The sequence below is a fragment of the Maniola jurtina genome, chromosome 6, assembly GCF_905333055.1.
Source record: "Maniola jurtina chromosome 6, ilManJurt1.1, whole genome shotgun sequence".
In the NCBI taxonomy this organism is placed as follows: domain Eukaryota; kingdom Metazoa; phylum Arthropoda; class Insecta; order Lepidoptera; family Nymphalidae; genus Maniola; species Maniola jurtina.
In genome coordinates this window covers 1,621,149-1,641,613 of record NC_060034.1, presented here as the reverse complement: position 1 = coordinate 1,641,613, position 20,465 = coordinate 1,621,149, and the positions used below count along the sequence as shown (strand labels likewise).

At 38.3% G+C, this 20,465-nt stretch overlaps 2 protein-coding genes across 3 annotated transcripts; both read right to left on the bottom strand.

Moving 5' to 3' along the window:
• Nucleotides 1-184: 184 nt before the first annotated feature.
• On the bottom strand, nucleotides 185-3,530 carry LOC123865913 (arylsulfatase B-like). The gene is made up of 2 exons (XM_045907142.1): nucleotides 3,159-3,530; nucleotides 185-370 (listed from the first exon to the last, which is right to left on the bottom strand). The coding sequence occupies exons 1-2, from the start codon at nucleotides 3,252-3,254 to the stop codon at nucleotides 203-205; spliced, it is 264 nt and encodes an 87-aa protein (XP_045763098.1). The 5' UTR covers nucleotides 3,255-3,530; the 3' UTR covers nucleotides 185-202.
• Nucleotides 3,531-9,458: 5,928 nt separating this feature from the next.
• LOC123865896 (calnexin) lies at nucleotides 9,459-20,299 on the bottom strand. 2 transcript variants are annotated; one of them, XM_045907110.1, is made up of 13 exons: nucleotides 20,090-20,299; nucleotides 19,731-19,835; nucleotides 18,950-19,117; nucleotides 18,559-18,708; nucleotides 16,199-16,407; nucleotides 15,459-15,666; nucleotides 15,158-15,278; nucleotides 14,563-14,705; nucleotides 13,780-13,896; nucleotides 13,139-13,279; nucleotides 11,486-11,608; nucleotides 10,619-10,804; nucleotides 9,459-10,039 (listed from the first exon to the last, which is right to left on the bottom strand). In XM_045907110.1, exons 2-13 carry the CDS (start codon nucleotides 19,833-19,835, stop codon nucleotides 9,971-9,973), a joined length of 1,740 nt encoding a protein of 579 aa, XP_045763066.1. In that variant the 5' UTR covers nucleotides 20,090-20,299; the 3' UTR covers nucleotides 9,459-9,970. The 2 variants fall into 2 exon arrangements, with proteins under 2 accessions (XP_045763066.1, XP_045763067.1); XM_045907111.1 differs by lacking the exon at nucleotides 20,090-20,299 and adding an exon at nucleotides 19,944-19,967.
• Between the last annotated feature and the right edge of the window lie 166 nt (nucleotides 20,300-20,465).

Genomic DNA, 20,465 nt, shown 5'->3' with positions numbered 1-20,465 from the left:
GCATGAGGCCCGACGCTGCGAGGGCGTCGATGTTCGGCGTATAAACAACCAACAGACGTTACTCGCCAGTGTGTATCGGGTATTTGCCGGTCATGAGCGCGGCTCTGGAGGGTGTACATATGGGCGTGACGTAGTAGTTGTGCAGCATGAGGCCCGACGCTGCGAGGGCGTCGATGTTCGGCGTATAAACAACAAACAGACGTTACTCGCCAGTGTGTATCGGGTATTTGCCGGTCATGAGCGCGGCTCTGGAGGGTGTACATATGGGCGTGACGTAGTAGTTGTGCAGCATGAGGCCCGACGCTGCGAGGGCGTCGATGTTCGGTGTCGGAATCTGGTTGGAGCCGTGGAAGCCCACATCGTTCCAACCCTAGAAAGGGAAACTGAATACTTAGGTTAACTTAACAGCTTATTTAGTAAAAAGAAGACCTATTTTAACAGTTTCAACCTTTCATACCTAAGTACCTACTAAACACATTTAGACGGTCTTCATTTTTAACCCCCGGACCCAAAAAGAGGGGTGTTATAAGTTTGACGTGTGTATCTGTGTATCTGTCTGTGGCATCGTAGCTCCTAAACTAATGAACCGATTTTAATTTAGTTTTTTTTTGTTTGAAAGGTGGCTTGATCGAGAGTGTTCTTAGCTATAATCCAAGAAAATCGGTTCAGCCGTTTGAAAGTTATCAGCTCTTTTCTAGTTCGTACTGTAACCTTCACTTGTCGGGGGTGTTATAAATTTTTAATTTACACTTGTTGAATAGTATAGGTGTGTACTAATTACATTCTGTATCTCAGGTTCAATTTTCGTATTAAATGCTTTAAATTACGAAAAGTTAGGTGGGTAGGTAGTTATAATGGTTATAAATAAAACTTCCAAACTTGAGTCACTATTTAGAACATTTCACGAGGAATACCTAATATATAGGTATACATAGGTCTTACCTACCTACAATCTGAATACTAGACACACATCCAGTTTTTTTTTTGTAGGCCGGTAAGTCCTTATGTGCGAATCCGCTATATTTAGACAGTAAAAGAATGCGAAGGTGTGTAAACATCCATAAATTAGTTTACCGTTACTCAATAACTAACTAAGGCCTGTCTACACTCATGCTCATAGATAACGAAAGCCACTTGCTTACAAGTTATGTAGGAACGCAATCAGGATACGGCTCTTTTATCAGCAGAATGAAGTAATACAGTAATAACCCTTCGCTAAAGTTACCGAAGGTTTACCAAAATAACAGGAAATTGACCCCAGGATTGCTATGTTTATGTCAGAGCCTAAACCACACCACCGCCAAATCACCAAAACAGCATCAAAATTGGTCTAGTTTTTTGAGAATATTAACTAAATCGATGTATTTACTTTCCTATCGTCTATATTCGTCGATGGTACGCTTGTATTTATAATATAGGTGATTAAAACAGCCTTTTAGGATTCCTTAAAGGGGTTAAGGGGTTTTAAGGATAAAAACGGAGCTATATTAATATCGCTCTGCTGGCTGTCGGTCTGTCGTCCGTTTGTCTGTCCGCCGGTCACAGCTGGTATCTAGCTCGTAGATGAAAATTTCGTCTAATTTCTACATTTAATGTGAAATGGCCACCCAGGTGGCCATCTCAATCAATCGCGCACTGTACTACACCCAAAGTACCTATGTTCATAATTATTATTTGCGGAATTCTGAATGAGCGAGGTCCAACTCCCACTTAATCGGTTTTTAGGGTTCCGTACCTCAAAAGGAAAAACGGACCCTTATAGGATCACTTTGTTGTCTGTCTGTCTGTCAAGAAACCTATAGGGTAGGTACTTCCCGTTGACCTAGAATCATGAAATTTGGTAGGTAGGTAGATCTTATAGCACAAGTACAGGAATAAATCTGACAACCGCGAATTTGTGGTTACATCATTTAAAAAAAAATTAAAACGTGTTTCTATTTTCAAAATAAGTTAACTATACCAAGTGGGGTATCATATGAAAGGGCTTTACCTGTACATCCTAAAACAGATTTTTATTTATTTTTATGTATAATAATAGTTTTTGATTTATCGTGCAAAATGTTGGAAAAAATACCTGACTCCGGAACCCTCAGTGTGCGAGTCTGATTCGCACTTGGCCGGTTTTTAAATAATAAAGGCAATTAATAGGTAGGCAGGCACACGTAGGTGGGTAGGTATATGGATTAATGTTATAGTATAGTATTAGTTATTTCTTATTGAATACATAGTTGTCTATCAATACCATACTAATAAGCAGGAAAATGAGCCATTTATAATTACATATTTATCAAAAACATAACATTCAGATAAGGTGCACCTATACATATTCAAATAATATTTTGTTGGCACTGAATAATCTTCTTACTACTACTAATAACAATAGTATGCGACAGGTCGAGATGGCAATCTGGCAGGGATCTGTCGCGTGCCGTGCCTATTACCTACCTACTTACTAGGTACTTAAATAACGCATCTGTTTCTATGGGGACAGATAGGAAGAATTCTTTCTATAGGCCTAAATGAGGCCTAATTAAATCTATCCAAAGACGTTATTTTTTGTCTTCATCCATGATGACTGATGATGTACAAATAGATACCTTACTTACTTTTTTTTTTTTAAAGAATATTAGCCATGCTAATCATGACTAATACTCCCCTTTCCCCTCCAATTAAACGTAAATCTTGTGCCAGGAGTGGGTACGACAATTAGTGCAACGGGTAGGATTTGAATAATGAACCCCCGACCTTTCGGAATTCAGTCCGCTCCTCAACCGTTGAGCTATCGAGGCTCTAAATTAAAATGGGGTTGCCAGGTTTGGGTGATATTTGTCCCCTCGAGGGAAGATCCTTTGAGAAATGGTTTGCTTCCAATAAGGATGCGCGTATTTTCTGACCACTCGACAATGCCTACCTAGGTACCTATATCCACTTCTTATGATGATAATCATTTAGTCTTATAATCATTTTCGGTGTTTACCTAACTACTTGCCTTTTAGCTTTAAGTTGAATTTAGTATATTTTGTAGTAGGTAAGTACCTATCTATATCTAAATTGTTTTAGAAGAATATCTACATACCTACCTAATTAAATAGATACTTTGAAAAAATCTAAATAGTTACCTAATTTTCACATTAAAAAAATCAAAAGAAAACACTCACCAAATCGTCAGCAACAATAAATACAATATTGGGGGGTACCTTTTGACACTCACACACAACTAGCAAAAACCATAAATAAAAAAAAATTAACGACATTATCCCGAAAATAAGAAATTCAGTTATGTTTATATAAACAATTTTATATACGATTTTCCGATCACATTTGGATATAATATTAGTGATAAGCTATGTGCTCCCTATGTGTTGCGCGGGCGCAACGTGTTAACAGACTGTTTACTATCTGTGTCAATGTCAGCTTCGGCCGTTAGTTCTTGTTATAGGCTCGTTACGAGTGAGACTAGACTCAAGACGATGTTCTCATCATGCCTATTCCGGAAATAATTAATCGTTTTTAAGGTTCCGTACCTCATAAAGAAAAACGGAACCCTTCACTTTGTTGTCTGTCTGTCCGTCTGTCGTGTCTGTCAAGAAAACCTATAGGGTACAATCCCGTTGAGCTAGAATCATGAAAGGCAGGTACGTAGGTCTTATAGTACAAGTAAAGGAAAAAATTCTGAAAACCGTGTATTTGTGGTTACCTTACACCACAAAAAAAATATATGTGTTCATGCACAAATAATAATAATTATTCTCAATTTTCAAAGATAACTATACCAAGTGGGGTATCATATTATGAAAGGGTGTTACATGTACATTCTAAAACAGATTATTGTTTATTTTTATGCATTTTGATTGTAGTTTTTGATTTATCGTGCAAAATGACGGCGAAAATACCCGATCACGGAACCCTCGGTGCGCGTATCCGACTCGCGCTTTTTCCCCGAGGACAACAGAGCTGTTTGTATGTAGGAAATTCGGACGAGACGACGTCTCCTCGTCCAAAATTCCTCAATGCTTGAAGAATCAGAGTGGCCCTTACTTAGGTTAAAAAATTGGTTGTCTGTAAAGTCGGTTTACTGACGATAGTTGAACGTGACAACAAAGGCCGATTGTTCTTCTTTGTCGCTCGTTCCGCGCTCTCGCTTGCACTTCAAGCCTTACATGGAACGCCTCAGAGCGAGGTAACGCCGCATGAGTCATGTTTTTTCGTGCGTGCAGCCGGCTCTATCGAATTATAAGACGTTGTCACGTCAAAAGTTTGTAGACTAGTGGCTATTAGATACTCAGCTTTTTCGGCTGCAAATGTCCCATATTTCAACACATTTGACCATCGTAAGCAAAATGGATTTCACAAGGAAAAACTTGTTAACTTTGAACCCAAATAACCTTTAGCCTTTTATCGTTATTAATAGATTTTTATTCAAATTAACTTTTACAAGTGCTTTTGAATCGTCAAAACCACTGGTTCGGAATGCCGTTTCTACCGAGAAGAACCAGCAAGAAACTCGGCGGTTGCTCTTTTCAATTGTTCAATTTACAATAACATTCCATACTATACAAGCAATTGCAGCCTCGCGCATTGTTGGAATGATTTTTTTTTAAACCTAAATTAATACACAACAAAGCCGTGATAGCTTTGTAGCTGTTTTCCGCCTCCTATTCGGTAGGTCAGGGGTTCGAGCCCGAGCACGCCCCTCAAAACATCGTGAGGAAACTTGCATGTCTAAGAGTTCTCCATAATGTTCTCAAAGGTGTGTAAAGTCTGTCAATCTGCACTTGGCCAGCCTCGCAGACCACGGCCAAAACCTTCTCATTCTGAGAGGAACCCGTGCTTAGTAGTGAATCGGTGATGAAATAAACAACAATTACGTAAAAACAGAAAAAATGAGCAAAGCAATAAAGAAATCTCAATAGTTATAAGTTTGATATTTCAAATATGGCGAGTATTTTGAAACGCATACTAAGGTAAATGGGTAACTATAAATTAAAGAATTTTGTAGGAAATATTTATTTTATTATCAATGTAAATTACAGTCCGTTCTTGTACCCTTCATAGGTTGCCGTAATAAAACAAAATCGACTACCGAATAATACATACATGAATACTATATTCCTCTAGGGTTGCCACCTGCACTTTATTATGAAGTATTATAGTGCATACAAAACAAACAGTCCAATCTGAACACGAGGCGTATGATGGTGCCTGCATTGTATAAATTAGGGATGTTATGGATATATAATTTCGGATCCGGATATGAATATGGATATTGGTAAAAAATAATATCGGTTTCGGTTACGGTTATGGATATTAAATTATTTCGGATTATCCGATAGTTTCGGTTACGGATATTAATTTTTTAAGGAACTGTAAAATGTGAACTGATGAAGGTGTCGCATTCCAGCGGAGTGCACAGTTAATTCGTACGAGTGTAGTATTTAGTTAGACTCCGCCCTATCCGAAAATATCCAAAACTTTTATTACGGATTCAGTTACGGTTACGGATATTTTTTTATTTCGGATATCCGATAGTTTCGGTTACGGATATGGATATCCATAACAACACATAAATAGCGACAAAGATACGTTTGCACCCGCCAGTGTAAGCGACCATGGACGATTGAATCCTACCCAAGCTTTAGCTTAGAATCCTAGCTTTGTCTTCTTATTCACTTGATTGGTGACTTAAGGTGGAAGCGACGGGTCTTCTCGAGAAATTCAGATTTTACTTGGTTTTTCTTAAAAATCTTTAGTCATAGTCATAGTCATAGTCATTTATTCTTGATAATATACATTATACGTCAATCCAATAATTCAAATTATTTTTTATTTCTTTACTTGAAATGGTCCAGTTTAAGAAGTTAGTTCTAGTATCAACTACTTAGTTCGTGAGTTATAGTCGATACTAGAACTAACTTCTTAAACTGGACCCTTTCAAGTAAAGATTTTTATATAAACCTGTGGGGATGATACTGTCATTGCCGCATTTAAAGTGCCATAAGCCTACGTTGTCGTATTAGTTTACAAATTGCGAAAAACCAAGTAAAATTTGAATTTCGCGGGCAGACCCGTCGCTTGCCCTTTAAGGTGAACACACACTTATCCGAGCCGAACGCGTCGAATGAGTCGAACGAAACGAATTTTATAATTCTGTATATGAAATCTCATGTAACCTCGCGCGCTTCCGATTCGGACGATTCGACGCGGGGGAAGTGTGCGAGGTTTCATGAGATTTCATGTACAGAATTCTAAAATTCGTTTCGTTAGACTCGGATAAGTGTGCGTTCACCTTTACTGTACCTAGTACCAACCAGCACAATGCACTTCGCTAATGTCGAGTAGCTTGAGGGAGGCAAATAGGAGATTGGTCGGTAAAATGTGCCAATTTACTGTTCTGTAACAGTTAGGCTTTACATATTTGTTAGTAAAACCTAGCTTTGTCGCTCACTTATACAAATCTCATCCGCAGCTCGATTGCGGTAGAATGACAGCTACAATGTCACAATCGCAATCAAATCATTGGTTGAAGCTCGCTCACTATTGGCTACAATGCATTGTTGCAACGAAAATACCATTTTGGCCAATAACATCAATTATGATTGTAATAATGATTGATGCAGGCTACTGGGCTTGTACGTTTAATTCTAGGTTAAGACCTCCATCGCCATGTTGCATCTTCAGATTGGATAACTTTGTTTGCGATCACTGAATTCACCTTATCACGCGCAGTGGCGTGCATAGAGTTGCAACAAGGTAACTTGTTTATAGATAGGTCTCTATGATTTGCACGCCACTGAGCACACGGTGTATCTCTATGAATATTGTTAAAAACATACAAAGTTAGGCAAAAAAAACATTGCTTAGCTTTTATTTTCCCGATTTTTAGGAGGTTATTAGGTATAAAATATTCTTTTTTTTGTAATTCTATAAATATCCTATCTTATGTATTTTTTTTTATAAAAAGATGGCAAACCTAACATACATTTTATATTATTATCATTTGACACTAGTGTATGAAATACGTTTTTAATTGCATTGAAATGCGGAATATTGTTAACTTATATTGTAGCTGAATGGGTTCAAATGTTAAAAAGATAAAGATATTTCTTGGAGTAACACAAAAATATAGATATTTTTTACTGGAATAACAATTATAATAAATTATTATATAGGTACGCACTACGCAGACGAAGTCGCAGGCTTTAGTCATGTAGTCGATAGTCAAAAATTCTGTAAATATTTATTATTATAACATATAATTTTATATTATATACATATTGAACACAAATGTATAATAACTACATCATTCATTATATTATTATTTTATTCAAACATTAATTAATTACTATATGTTCCACACATTCTATACTTAAGAATCGCACACATTGCGGCGAATCGCAACGCAAAAAAGTATTTTGTACATGATATTATTGTTATATTTAAACGGGATTAATTTGATAAACTAATAACCTCTTACAGGTCACTGTTTTAATATTACGGGCATACGAAGTGACCTTTTGTAATAAAATAAATGTTTACAGTGTAATGGTAGAGATCTGAAAAAATTACTTCTTAAGTTAAGGATGAAAGGTCAAATCTTTCTCATTCTGAGAGGAAACACGTCCTCGGTAGTGAGCCGACGATGGATTGATCATGATGATGATATGAAACAAAAATTGAAATATTTATGAAAAGTCGTAGAACTATAAGTTGTAAAGTATTATGTTGCGCAAGTAGTTCCCTGTGAGGTTATTAGTATGTACTATTAAATGAACCCTGTATAAAAAATAGGGATGATGAATAAATATATTTGTTTAGTGATTTTCTTATTGTTTCATGGTGACTCACAAGTCATGAACTCATACGCGCTGCTAAGATACAGATTATTTATTATAAAGTACTCCGATGTATTGCGATGTGATTCGCTGCGATGTGCGCTCACCATAATTATTATAACATACCTAACATAAAATGCAGGAGGAATAATACAAATGAAAAATAAAACAAGAAAAAAATATCTTACAATCACGAGAATATTCATTTATTACAATAAATTATAAGATAATAATAATAATTCATAAGTCTGCCTTATAAAATAAAAAACAACTGAATAAAGGAACGAACTCTTTGTTCGAAGCAATAAAGTATGAAGAGTGACTTCTCGATGTTTCTTTGGTGAATGTAAAGAGGAAGCCTGCGTGTATTCATTAGCTGCATTTTCACACACGCTCTATCACGCGTGAATCGGCTTTCGAGCGGGAAAGAGCGCGCATGTAAAGATGAGAAAGAGAATTAATCACACTAATTCACACTAATATTATAAAGGCGAAAGTTTGTGTGTATGTGCGTGTGTATGTTGTTACTCCTTCACGCAAAAACCACTCGACAGATTTGGCTGAAATTTGGAATGGAGATAGATAATAACCCTGGCAAAGCATAGAAAAACCTAAATCCACGTGGACGAAGTCGCGGGCATTTATAGCAAAGTTTCGTACTATCGTTAATGTCGTGAAAAACCCTATAAGACGATGCCCGCGGCTTCGTCCGCGTGGGTTTACGTTTTTAAAAAAAAACCCGTGGAAGCAATTTGGTTTTCTGGGACAAAAATTTGTTAATGCCCTTCCCTGGGACGCCAGCTATCACTATACCAAATTTTGGTCAAAATCGGTTAAACAGATGCGCCGCAATAAGCTAGCAGCGATGCAGGCACACTTTCGCATTTATAATATTATATTATGGAGTATGAATTTATCGAAAACTTGCCAGAAAACTTCAAAGGTAAAAATCCCTCTTTTAGTAATTTACCACGTCATTATATCTAAAAAGCTAGTACACATTAGCCTAATGTACTCGGCCAAGGCGTTTTGCCGACTCGGTGGGGAGCCGCGAACAGTCTCACGCACGAAAAGATACCCAGGACAAAGAAAAGAAGGACGTTCGGTCAACATTCGACGAACGCATTGGGCCAATGTGTATAGGAGCCATAAAATTATTCGCTAAAGCGATCACACACACTCTCGGAAATTATTCGCTAACAGAGAACTAACAGGTTTGTAATATAACGCAGTATTTATAGCTCTAGGCATAGGACCGTGCCATGACCGTAAGCGTACTGCCTTCAACATTTAATATGCTTAATCAAAAATAACTTGACTATGATGTATCGATTTTATGGTTTTATTCAATTTAAACTTTTGATTAAGAGGGCTCTCTCCGTCACTCGTTTCATACAATCGTAGTTCCAATTTCATTTGAATATTAAGCAACCAAAGTCCATGAAATTTTGCAGACATATTCTAGAAACTAATATCTGTGTCTGTGGTTTTCCAGATTTCTGTTAAAATATTCGGACGCGGTCTTAAAAATTTACATACAAATCTTTGAGCCCCTGTAGTTTTAAAACTACATATTTTTAGAAAAATCTAAAACATCACAGACACAGATATTAGTTTCTAGAATATGTCTGCAAAATTTCATGTACTTTGGTCGCTTAATATTCAAATGAAATTGGAACTACGATTGTATGAAACGAGTGACGGAGAGAGCCCTGTTAATAGATTTTGACTGAGAAGTTGTAATCATCTATGATGATCAAACTCTTTGTGTACTTATGAAAGAAAAATCGATTGAAATCGAAAAGCAAATCGATGTTTTTGATGTCTTGTTCGAAATCAATTGTCTATTCATTGGTGTGCTTACCTACTGTGTAATGAAAAATTTTTTTAGAAAGCGATACGATTAATTGAAATCGATTTTAAAACCCCGTTTTTTCTGACAGTTTATATCGGTATCGGATCAAGGGTTATGGCATGGTCCTTCCTATACATATTGACATTACATCGGTTGGAAACTTAGAACAGAATCGTATAGTGTAATACAAAGTAAATGAGAAGATTTGTCTATCCGTCACCACGCATCCGCCCTCTCGCTCTAGCAGCTAAACGTAAACATACAATGCGTATCTCCCTCTCGCTTACTCCTTGCGCGGCTTTCGTTTCCGCTGGCCGTCGCCCGCGCCTTCTGTGTCCACTAGTGGAGTCGTCTGCAAAGTTACAATTATATTACTGTATGGATTTTCATACGGTTTTCACATATGGACAGATAATGGATTCTTCAAGTGTAGTGATCTATATAATATGAAAGGAAAAGCTTAAACTACTGGACGGATCGGACTGAAATTTGGCATGCAGATAGCTATTATGATGTAGGATTTGTGAAAATTCAACCCCCAAGGGGTTTGAAATTTGTATAAATAAGCTAGTATTATATAAAACTGAATGTATGTTTATTTGCCCCTTTTGCGTTCCTATATTCTCTTGTTCGTCAACATCGTTGTCTCCCTCTTTCTTCTCGCCATCTCTCTCCCTCTCCTATTCCTCGGCCTCTGATTGGTACATCTGTCTGCTAATCTATACTAATATTATAAAGAGGAAACCTTTGTATTTTTGTATGTTTGTATTGAATAGGCTCAAAAACTACTGGACCGATTTCAAAATTTCTTTTACCATTACTTAGAGGGATTCTTCCGAATCCGTATAGGCTATATTTTATCCCGGAAAATAGAAAAAATAAATGTCCACCCGTGCGAAGCCGGAGCGGGTCGCTAATGCAATATACTCACGTCAGTGCTGTCGATCTCTTGCGCGGGCCCCTCCAAGTCCGCCTTGCTGGGCTTCTCTTGTTCGTCAACATCGTTGTCTCCCTCTTTCTTCTCACTATCGCTCTTCCTCTCTTGCTCCTCGGCCTCCGATTGGTGCGGATCATCTGCCACTAAGGCATCTGTCTTTTTGACGTCCGCATCAATGTCCTAAACAGCACACATAGTAGGATTTTAACAAAGCATTTGTACTCGTACTATTCACTTTTGCATCAAATCCATACATGTAAAAGGATAAATTGACTAACTGACAGATTAAATTACAGCTCAAACCACTAGGTTTAGAAATTGTTAATTTTGCATGTTTTTTCTAGAACTAAACCCTCAATGATAAAGGATTTTTAAAAATTGGCCTAGTGGTCAAAGGCGGTCCGAGCGTGATACCCAGGAGAGATGCAGGTTGGAATCCTGCCAGAACCGAAACTTTTGATAATATGGGTTTAAAATATTTAGAAAATTTCTTCACGATGTTTTCCTTCACATAGGAACAGGACAGAGATGATAATCTCAGTGAGAGTTAACCTTTTTGAGTCACCAATACATAACAAAAGAAACTATGTTTTTTGAAAACATATTTGTGATTGGTTGGTGATTAAAAATGGTTAACGCTCACAAGATTTTCGTCTTTGTCGTCTATATAGGATTACGTAACAGAGATCGACCTGAACTTCTTTTCGTGGATAGAGTGTAGGCACGACCTCTATAATAGTGTACTCCCATTGAGATTTTCGTCTGTCATCTGTATGAAATTACGAAACAAAGAGAGCCCTGTACTAACTTCTTTCCGTGGACATAGTATAGTAGGCACCATCGCTGTTATAGTATACTCACAGTCCTGGGTCCGCAGCACATGTAGGCCACGAGGCCAACGATTATGAAGGAGCCGATGATGACGACGGCGTACACCCAGGGGTTCTCCCCGGCGAACTTCAGCGCGCGCTCCACGAACGACTCCTACGACAAACTACAACGCTAGCGACTACTTGCCATCACAACTACTACTAATATACTCTTAGCTTACTTAAATACCAGTACTACCAATTTTATAAGTCACGCCGATGTACGGCCGGCCTCAGAATTCGAATAGCAATTCCGCGAAACTATTGCATCAAAAACCTATCGCACTTATGACCTATTTCTATAAACACACCACACACACCTAACGTATGTGCATAACCGTGCCACGCGAATATCATCATTAAGGTGTTAAACGACTTGTGGCCATTGACTGAACCCGCGCAGTAATCTTATTTTTGAATGATGCGAAAATATCTCAGCCAATCATAGCGCGCGTCCGACCGTTAATGGTAGTTAACAACGCGCCATGTTTTTTACGAGCGAATTATAAGCGAGATAGCACGATTCTCTGTTGTTCTTGTGTTTAAAATCTTAACGTCAAGCAATAAGATCTATATTTCATTGGATTAAATTTGGATTTACTATGCAAACAAATTTGGCTGATGCAACTTATAAAAGTGGCATATTGCAACCAAACTTGGACATGAAGGAAAATGAGTTAGGTGGTACATTTAACATATCCGTGGCGCAGAATGGAACTGGAACCGGCATACTTTGCATGGTGCACCCAACCCCAAGCAATTTTCTTAGCCTTGCGGGTTCCAATCCCGCAACGAAAGCGTGGACGGCGTACTATTTCAGTTGAGATAAAAAAGGTCTAGCGTAAATCTCTATATCATATCATATAATTAATGGCCGGGACCTCAACCCTCGGCAAATGTACGAGGTGCAGAGAATCTAGCAACACACATGTAGCCCACACAGTACGGAGCACCTCTTTCGCCCTTCGCAATAGATACGTGACGTAAACGGCGACTGGTATGGCGCAATACAGCGCATACAGCGCCCACCAGCCCGGCCGGTAGCCCGTGGCGGCCAACACGCGACCCCACCATGTTTGCTGATCAGATGTAAGTGTAAAATACATTGAGTAAGACCTACATCATCAAATATCGCGTCGAAAAACCCTTTCGTCTGATTCATTAGAATGTACACTGTACAGTGACTGGCAACTAACATGAGTAAAAAGCGGCGTAGGGGAAAAATTGGCGCATTGACAAGTCAACTGATCAACCAATAGTATGCTCCCGCTCAGCAGATATTCTCTGACGCCCTCTTCGCTCGCACTAAATAGATCCATAGATCCACCAAGTATATGTCATCAATCAATAAAATATATAACTGGGTGACCTCTTTAGCACCGGAATAGAATTTATGGTTTGGATAAGATAATTATTACGAGTTTAGTAGTGTATGAAACTCTATATAATTAGAAACATAAAACACTTGTGTGATACCACCAGCGCTTGCCGCTTGGTTTTAAACTCACACTCATGTTTTAATAACTTATTATGCAACAGTTTCATGAACTGCTATATCAGATTAGCACCAATGTAAATGGTACACCCTCATTCATACAGAGTTTAATATCACGTTATCGCACTAGTTGTGTAAGGCGTCGCTTACCGCATCGCTGTTGATCTTGGCACGCTTGAGCGCGTAGGTCTGCGCGGCCCACTGCTCGGCCACGCCCACGTCGTCCGTGACGATCAGGTTGTCGAACAGCAGCTGCGGCGACATCGACCACAGCTCGAAGCCTACCGCGTGCTGGAGTTCAAAGGAAACCATTTTACAACTTTTTGATGTTACATTTTAAAATATTCTAAGTAGCAATAATTTGTTATTTTGCAATACATAAGTGTAATTGGCAAAAACCATCCAGTCATCCCCACAACTAAACCATCAAGCCCCCTCCCGTCCCCCCCCTCCCTATTTTTTTAATTAAAAATCTGGATGGCTCCACTTGATAAATCCTCCTTTACATTCTCGTGCAACAAAATAAAAGATTTTTTTTATCGCTGACAGTTAAAAAAATCCTCTAGGTGCTAAGGGTCAATCCTACCAAAGAAAACATCTTTACGAAACGCCTTATTTTGCATTTTTCGTCGTGTACAGATGGAACTAATAACACGTCTCATTTTATTTTTTATTAAAAAAAAAAAAGATTTCATCCCTATCTGAAATTATTCAAAACTTTTAATTCGGTTACGGAGCTCCTTAGCACCCCTGAAATAAAGAGGCATCAGAAGAGTTGAGGGTATACTCACGATGGGTGTCATGCGGAAGGGGTGTTCGTCGTTGAAGAAGTGCGGGTTGGGGATGCGGCGCGGCGTCCACTTGCCCTTGTAGTTGGGGTTGGGGATCAGCGGCGCGCGCCACACGCCCTGCAACAATCAAATATTATTACAAAGGGTTGTTTTCTTCTTCTTGCTGATTTGGCGGCAGTGCAGGGCCAAACTTCAGACCCTGTACCACTTGACCGTTACCGATCTATTGTGATCGCCACCGTTTTACCGTTGTCGTCCAATACTGATTGCCACCAGGAACAACAGCAGCTACAAAGGGTTGTGCTCCAGCGGCGCTACCCACGCGCTGTCCATTACCTTGTCACTAAAACTGCCTAATGCATTCCAAAAAGTGCAACAGATTGCTCTGATTTTGTTAGAAAAAGCACTAAATTGTTAAGTTAACTTAGGTAGATACAGTTTTTAAATGATATTGAAGTTTACTTATTTCGCAAATCAGTGGAAATTTAAAAAAAAAACACCTTTTGTATCCCCAGTTTTCTATCTTCGTTATGTATCCCAAGATTGCTAGGAATATTTGATAGAATATGATCCTAATTGATCCGCAGATACAGGAGCTAATTCTTTTTGCCATTTTCACTAAGTTTTCAATAGACTCGATCACAGAGGAGCTATATAATTAATGATAAAAATGCACAAGGTACTAAAGTCAAATTTTAAGCACTGAAATTTAAAAAAAATCATTAGATCTAGTACCTAAAACACTAAATTGGCAACATTGCTCGGGTGTAGAGTAGAGCATACCTTATAGTTAGGGTTGGGGATGGTGGGCGGCTTCCACTCCCCGCAGCCGGGCGCGGCGCTGCACGCAGGGTTATCCACCAGGGGGGCTTCCCATTCCCCGTCCATTTCCTCATCCCAATCCTCCGGTTTCTTCGCCTCTGGGTCTAAACAGAACAAAAATGAGGATTGGTACGAAAAGAGCTATGGCAAACTTCCACACTACATTAATCATTATACTTGAGATTACATTTTACATTGTAAACAATTTTTCTATTAAAAATATTTTGACAATATGGAGAACTATTAGGCATGCAGGTTTCAATCACAATGTTTTCCTTAAAGCGAATGATGTTTATTTGCGTAAAACGCACATAGCTGCGAGAAGTTAGAGGTGCATGCTAGGGATCGAAGCCCTGATGTCTTGTCGACGAAATTTTCAACCACCAGGCTTTCAGTTATAAGACTAATATTGGGAAAATGCGATTAAATAATTATGATTTCTAGTCATCCCTTACACCTGGGAGTATACAAACTTTCCAGCTATGGGCCACACTGGTTTCTCCACCAGTCCAAAGGGCCAAGATCTAGCTAGGAATATCTGATAGCTTATTGTTACCTGGTATCATCTCAGGCTCATCATCGAGCCAGCCGTCGGGTTTGACCGCATTGGGGTCCACAATTGTCGCGGGTGCGTCTTCGTCCCAGTCGTCAGGTTTTGTTGCCGTGGGGTCAACAATCTGGAACACAAAAAGCATTCAAGCAATATTATAAATGTTAAAGTGTGTCCATCTGTCTGCCTCATGGACGAACTTGTGGTGAAGCCTTCAAGCCAGGAGACAGTGTTGGTTTCCCAGTTGTCCACTAATGTCAGCAAAACATATATAAAAATACTATATATAGTAAGGTGACACACTTACCTTTTCCCTCTCATCCCAGTCGTTGGGTTTCTGGTCATCAGGGTCGTCGATTTCCTCTGGTGGGTTGACGGGTGGGGTGAAGTCTTCGAGCAAAGAGCCAGCATTGGCTTCTTTGTTGTCCACTAGTATGGTGAAGGTGTTGTCAGGGCGGACGATCAGTGTGTACAGATGCGGCTCTTTGTCTTTGTAGATATCGTCGAGACGCTGACTGGAAATAATATGACTTATATAGCTGCTGTTAGCTTATAGAACAGTGATGCCTGGTGGCCTCACTCCACGAAGCCGTCCAACCTGGGCGGTCTACTCGGCTTCTGAAGTGAGCTTGCATGCCTGTCCAGAGAGAAGAAAGAAAGAAAGCCCAGTGGTAAGCCGTCAGCCTTCTATTCTGGAGATCCAGGGTTTGATGCCAGGTTTGCAACTTCTCTAACATTTCGGAGTTAATGTACATTTTAAGCAATTAAATGTTACTTGTTTTAATGGTGAAGGAGAACATTGTGTGGAAACCTGCATGCTTGAGATTTCTCAATAAGGTTCTCAAAGGTGTGTGAAGTCTGTCAATCCACATTGGGTCAACATGGTCATTTTGAGAGACCTTGCTCAGTAGGGAGCTGGCAATGGTTGATCATGATGATAATAGTTTCCCCTGGATTCCCCTGATTCGACTGAAAGAAAAAAAATGTCCTCAATGGTTTAAGGAGTCTGGCTGTGGAACTGACGTCGGTCAGCTGTGTATTACTCACGTAGGTTTCTTGGCGTGTTTCTCTTCAATAGTGCCGTTCTTGGGGTTCCTGTGTCGGAAGATGAAGTGCAGCTTGTTGTCATTCCCGCACTTGTCGGGCCCAAACATGATAGTGTAAGGCGTCTGGTCGTGGAACTGACGCAGGTCGGCCTTTGTGTTAACGCCTTTGGAGAGAAGTTTGATGTACGCACCGCCGCAGTTTTGACCCTCCTGCGAACAGACAATCTTATGGTTGCAGACGAACACACGTACATTTTTAAGGGTTCCGTACCTGAAGGGGCCCTAATACTAAAGGCTCAGCTGTCCATCCATCTGTCTGTCTGTCAGCGGAAAATATCTCAGGAACCGTAATATGTAGAGAATTGAATTTTTTACAGAATGTGTACCTATTTCTATTGCCCCTAAAAATAAGTAATAAAAAAATTCAAACAGCTGCCATAAAAATTAAAGTGGTACTTCTTTAAGCCCATTAAAAACCGTTCTTAAGGTTTTTGTATCATCGTACAAGTTTGTACATTACACTATGTCACTTTACTTTTTTTTCATTTTGGAATTTTTATTATTTGTCGTTATACTCTGTACATTCTGCGAAAAGTACTCTCTACCCATTATGGTTCATGAGATATAGCCCGCTGACAGACAGACGGACAGCGGAGGCTCTCGATGTCTGACAGCAGGCTCAGTAATAGGGTCCTTTTCCTTCGGGTAAGGAACCCTAAAAAGGAACTCTCACCATAGTCAATTTGGTCATAACCTATATCATGTAGACTACAGTACCCTGACATGCAATAACTAATAATAAACATACACAAAGACCATAAAACGTTTCCGAAAGTAATATTGGAATGGAGCCAACAAAAGTTCATGTCTTGCACAATTTCTTTGTGATATTTTTGTGAATTGTTTACCTTTATAAAGATGAGACTTGTATCTTTTAAGAAAATTACTTTGCATAAGTGAGCGTATCTACCTCAGTTTTCGAAAATAAAATACGATTTATACAATCTCTTTACACGACTTGAGACAATTTACACCTTTGCGAAATAAAAATCTAGGAAACCATCAAAGTATTTGAAGAATTTATGTATGTAGCTATGACTTTAAAACAAACAGGACGCCAATCGGATGTCCAAAGTTTGCCAGATCAGCATGTTGGAAGATGCACTCTCTATGCGTTTTGTACTCTAGTACAAAGAAAGAAAAGTAGAAAGTAGCAAGTTTTTGATGGTCTAGCTAGGTATTCAACACTAAATTTTAGCCACCAAGCTCGTTTGACATTTATTTTTAATCCATTGAAGGTTTTCTACGAAAACTTATTTTAATATCACTCAGTAAAGCAGCAATATAGAACCAACCAATTTCAAATCAATCTCAAGCTAAATTTCTGATAACGTGCAGACGACATCAGAAAGTTTTTAGACAGACATTTTCTGAATATGCTTTAAAGTATATATTAGACTAAGTAAATACTACTACCTAAGGAAAGATCTCCAAAAATGATGGAATCATAACTGTTAGTTATAAAATATGGTTGTTTTACAAATAACGCTCGAGTAGTAAAAGCAATAAAGTCAGTGGCACTAATTGGTTTATCAGCTTTGCACTTCAGACTGAATATGGTTGGTTATTGTATTTGAAAACACATACTGGTATTGCATCATTTAGGTAATATTGAATGATGCAGTCGAGACAAATAAGTTTACATCTTTTACTGTAAAACAGTTTAATATCTATACTTATGTTATAAAGAGGAAAGATTAGTTTTAGTAATCAATAAACTGAGAAACTACTGAGCTGATTTAAATAATACTTTCACTACAACACTGTAGTAGGTACACAAGCTACTTTATCCAGAACTAACACAAGCTATAATTACATATTATTATATCTAGGTAAATGCATCCTATTGATTCAAGCAACAAGCAAACTTTGTAAACCATCAAAATGCTTGGCACAAGCAAAAATCTACATGCTTGACCGTTTCAGAGGTCCTTAAAATATTACCTCAAACAAAACTTCATCCAAATTGTAAGAGCCGTTTCCGATACAATAATGACTTGTTTCATAGTCAGTTACAGGAAAATCAAGAATTTTTGCCAATTGGTCGCAGTGAAATGGCACAAGCCGGGAGTTGGCCCTTAGGGATATGGCTAACTCCCGCGAGATGTTAAAACGACAACTCAATGAGACTATTTCACTAAACAAATATAGTGGTATTATAGAGTACTTCCCTTAGGGATATAGCTAACTCCTGGTTAAATGCCATTTCGCTGCAACATTGATAAGTTCTTAAAAGGAGAATTATTTCTATAAATAAATATGACAAGACAGTTTAGTTAACAAGTAATTTGAACAACTGACCTGCATAGTAACCTCATACTGCACCACCAGTGGTTTGTCCTTGAACTCAAAGGGTCTGTCCAGGAGGGAAGAAATGGCTGCATGCTTTGCCTCCGTAGTGAGGACCAAACCAAGGTCATTCTTGAGGATGCGTCTAGCTGGGGGCTGGATCTAGAATACGATTCATAATTGGACTTTTGGAACCAATTTCAAAAGTAAGAGACTCTTTTTGTGACAAATGGTTAATTGGTGAGGGTTGTGACCCCTTTTATTTATGGTAGGAGTTTTTTGGGATAGTGAACATACAACAAAGTGATTAATAAAGATTCCTTTTCCTTTTGAGGTAAAGGAACCCATGTTTTATCTGAAAAACTTTGTCAAATGTCAATTTAACCAAATATTTGTGTGTTACCTCCCATTTGCCATCATATTTGGCAATGTTTTCATCCACTCCTTGTTTCTTGGCTTCAGATTTGATCCACTTCTTCTTGAAGACTGCCTCATCATCGAAGTGTTCAGTTAGATAGACCTTTTTAGGATCTACTTGAGGACTCTGGTACTCTTCTTCTTCTTCAATTGTCTGGAACAAGAATTTTTATCATGATTAACCCATCCCTGGCTCACTACAGAGAGAGACTACTACTACTACTATTAAAATATATGCCAAGGTACTAAATAATGAAAGTTAAAAACATTGTAAACTTGGTTATCTGATTGTGAAAGATAGCTAATAAGGTCATAATTCAACAAGATTAACTTAGTATTTTATTGAATACAAAAAAGTAAGAGGTAGAAAAAGGAGGTAGAGAGTTATCTATTCTAATGTGAAAGTACTATTTTACAGCTTAACAAGAGATCCAATCTTGACAACATTGTCATAGAGATAGGGTGCTGGTCAGAAACAGACATAGGCTTGATAAAAAGAATTTTATTTGTTTGTACCAGAAAGTTTGTAACATTGTAACAACAATGAAGAGAAAAAGTGGACAGGGAAGCACTTATCTCTACAAGAGATCTCTACCAGTGACCCTTGGCAGTGAGAGAGGTTGTAAAGGGAGTAGAATAATATTTTATTATTTTATACGTGAAAATCAGAGTTCTCAGGGAGTTTACAGAAACCTAACAATCTGCACAGGTAGAGACGCGGGGATTAGTTAGTTAAGTATACAAAAATAGGTCACACTTAAACTAACCTCAATAGTGATTCCATCGTCAGAATCTTCGGCCTTAGCACTAACGTACGTTGACACCAACAGCACTAAAGCTGCACTAACCAACACTTGCCGGTAAGCAGCCATCTGCAAATATTACACTTAAAAACTTCACAGAAATCGTATACGATCGTAAACAAAAAATATCAAAACCACGCTATGTATTTACACCCCTAATTTAATTAAAAAGCAAACCTAAATGTACCGCGGGCCGCGGCTCACTAGGTACACCAAGAGTTAGCGGATACGGGATAACGGATATCCTCAATGAAAATAAATAAAGCTAAAACTAATCCGATGAGAATCTTTTCGAGTTTTTGTCGGCATCACTCATTTCATACCTTGTTTTCGGGTTCGCACTAATTAACCATGAATTATTTTTTACGGTGCAACCTTCACAAAACTTCTCTATTTCGAATATTCTTTATTTTATTTCAATGCACATACGAGTCACAAATAAAATAATAATTAAAGGTCGAACGAATCATGAAAATTTTAATTTCCTAGATGAATGAATTTGATAAATTGATGAATTCTCATCATAGACAATAAGAATTTTTTTTTTTTTTTTTTTTTTTTTTCTTCTCGTCTGGCTTTACATAGATTAGCCAATGTCAGGTTTGTATTTATAATTACAAGTTAGGGAAACTATATATTATGTATAAAATAATGAAAAATCGGGATTTGGAATTGGAAAGGAAAAGGATTTTTTTAAAA

Excerpts from the sequence above, each read along its gene's own strand:
- LOC123865913 (XM_045907142.1), bottom strand. The coding sequence starts at position 3,254 with ATGTCGTTAATTTTTTTTTATTTATGGTTTTTGCTAGTTGTGTGTGAG. Across the intron at positions 371-3,158 it reads TTATTGTTGCTGACGATTTG|GGTTGGAACGATGTGGGCTT; the intron begins GTGAGTGTTTTC and ends TTCCCTTTCTAG.
- LOC123865896 (XM_045907110.1), bottom strand. The coding sequence starts at position 19,835 with ATGGCTGCTTACCGGCAAGTGTTGGTTAGTGCAGCTTTAGTGCTGTTG. Across the intron at positions 16,408-18,558 it reads AGTATGAGGTTACTATGCAG|GAGGGTCAAAACTGCGGCGG; the intron begins GTCAGTTGTTCA and ends GTCTGTTCGCAG. Across the intron at positions 15,667-16,198 it reads AAACACGCCAAGAAACCTAC|TCAGCGTCTCGACGATATCT; the intron begins GTGAGTAATACA and ends TATTATTTCCAG.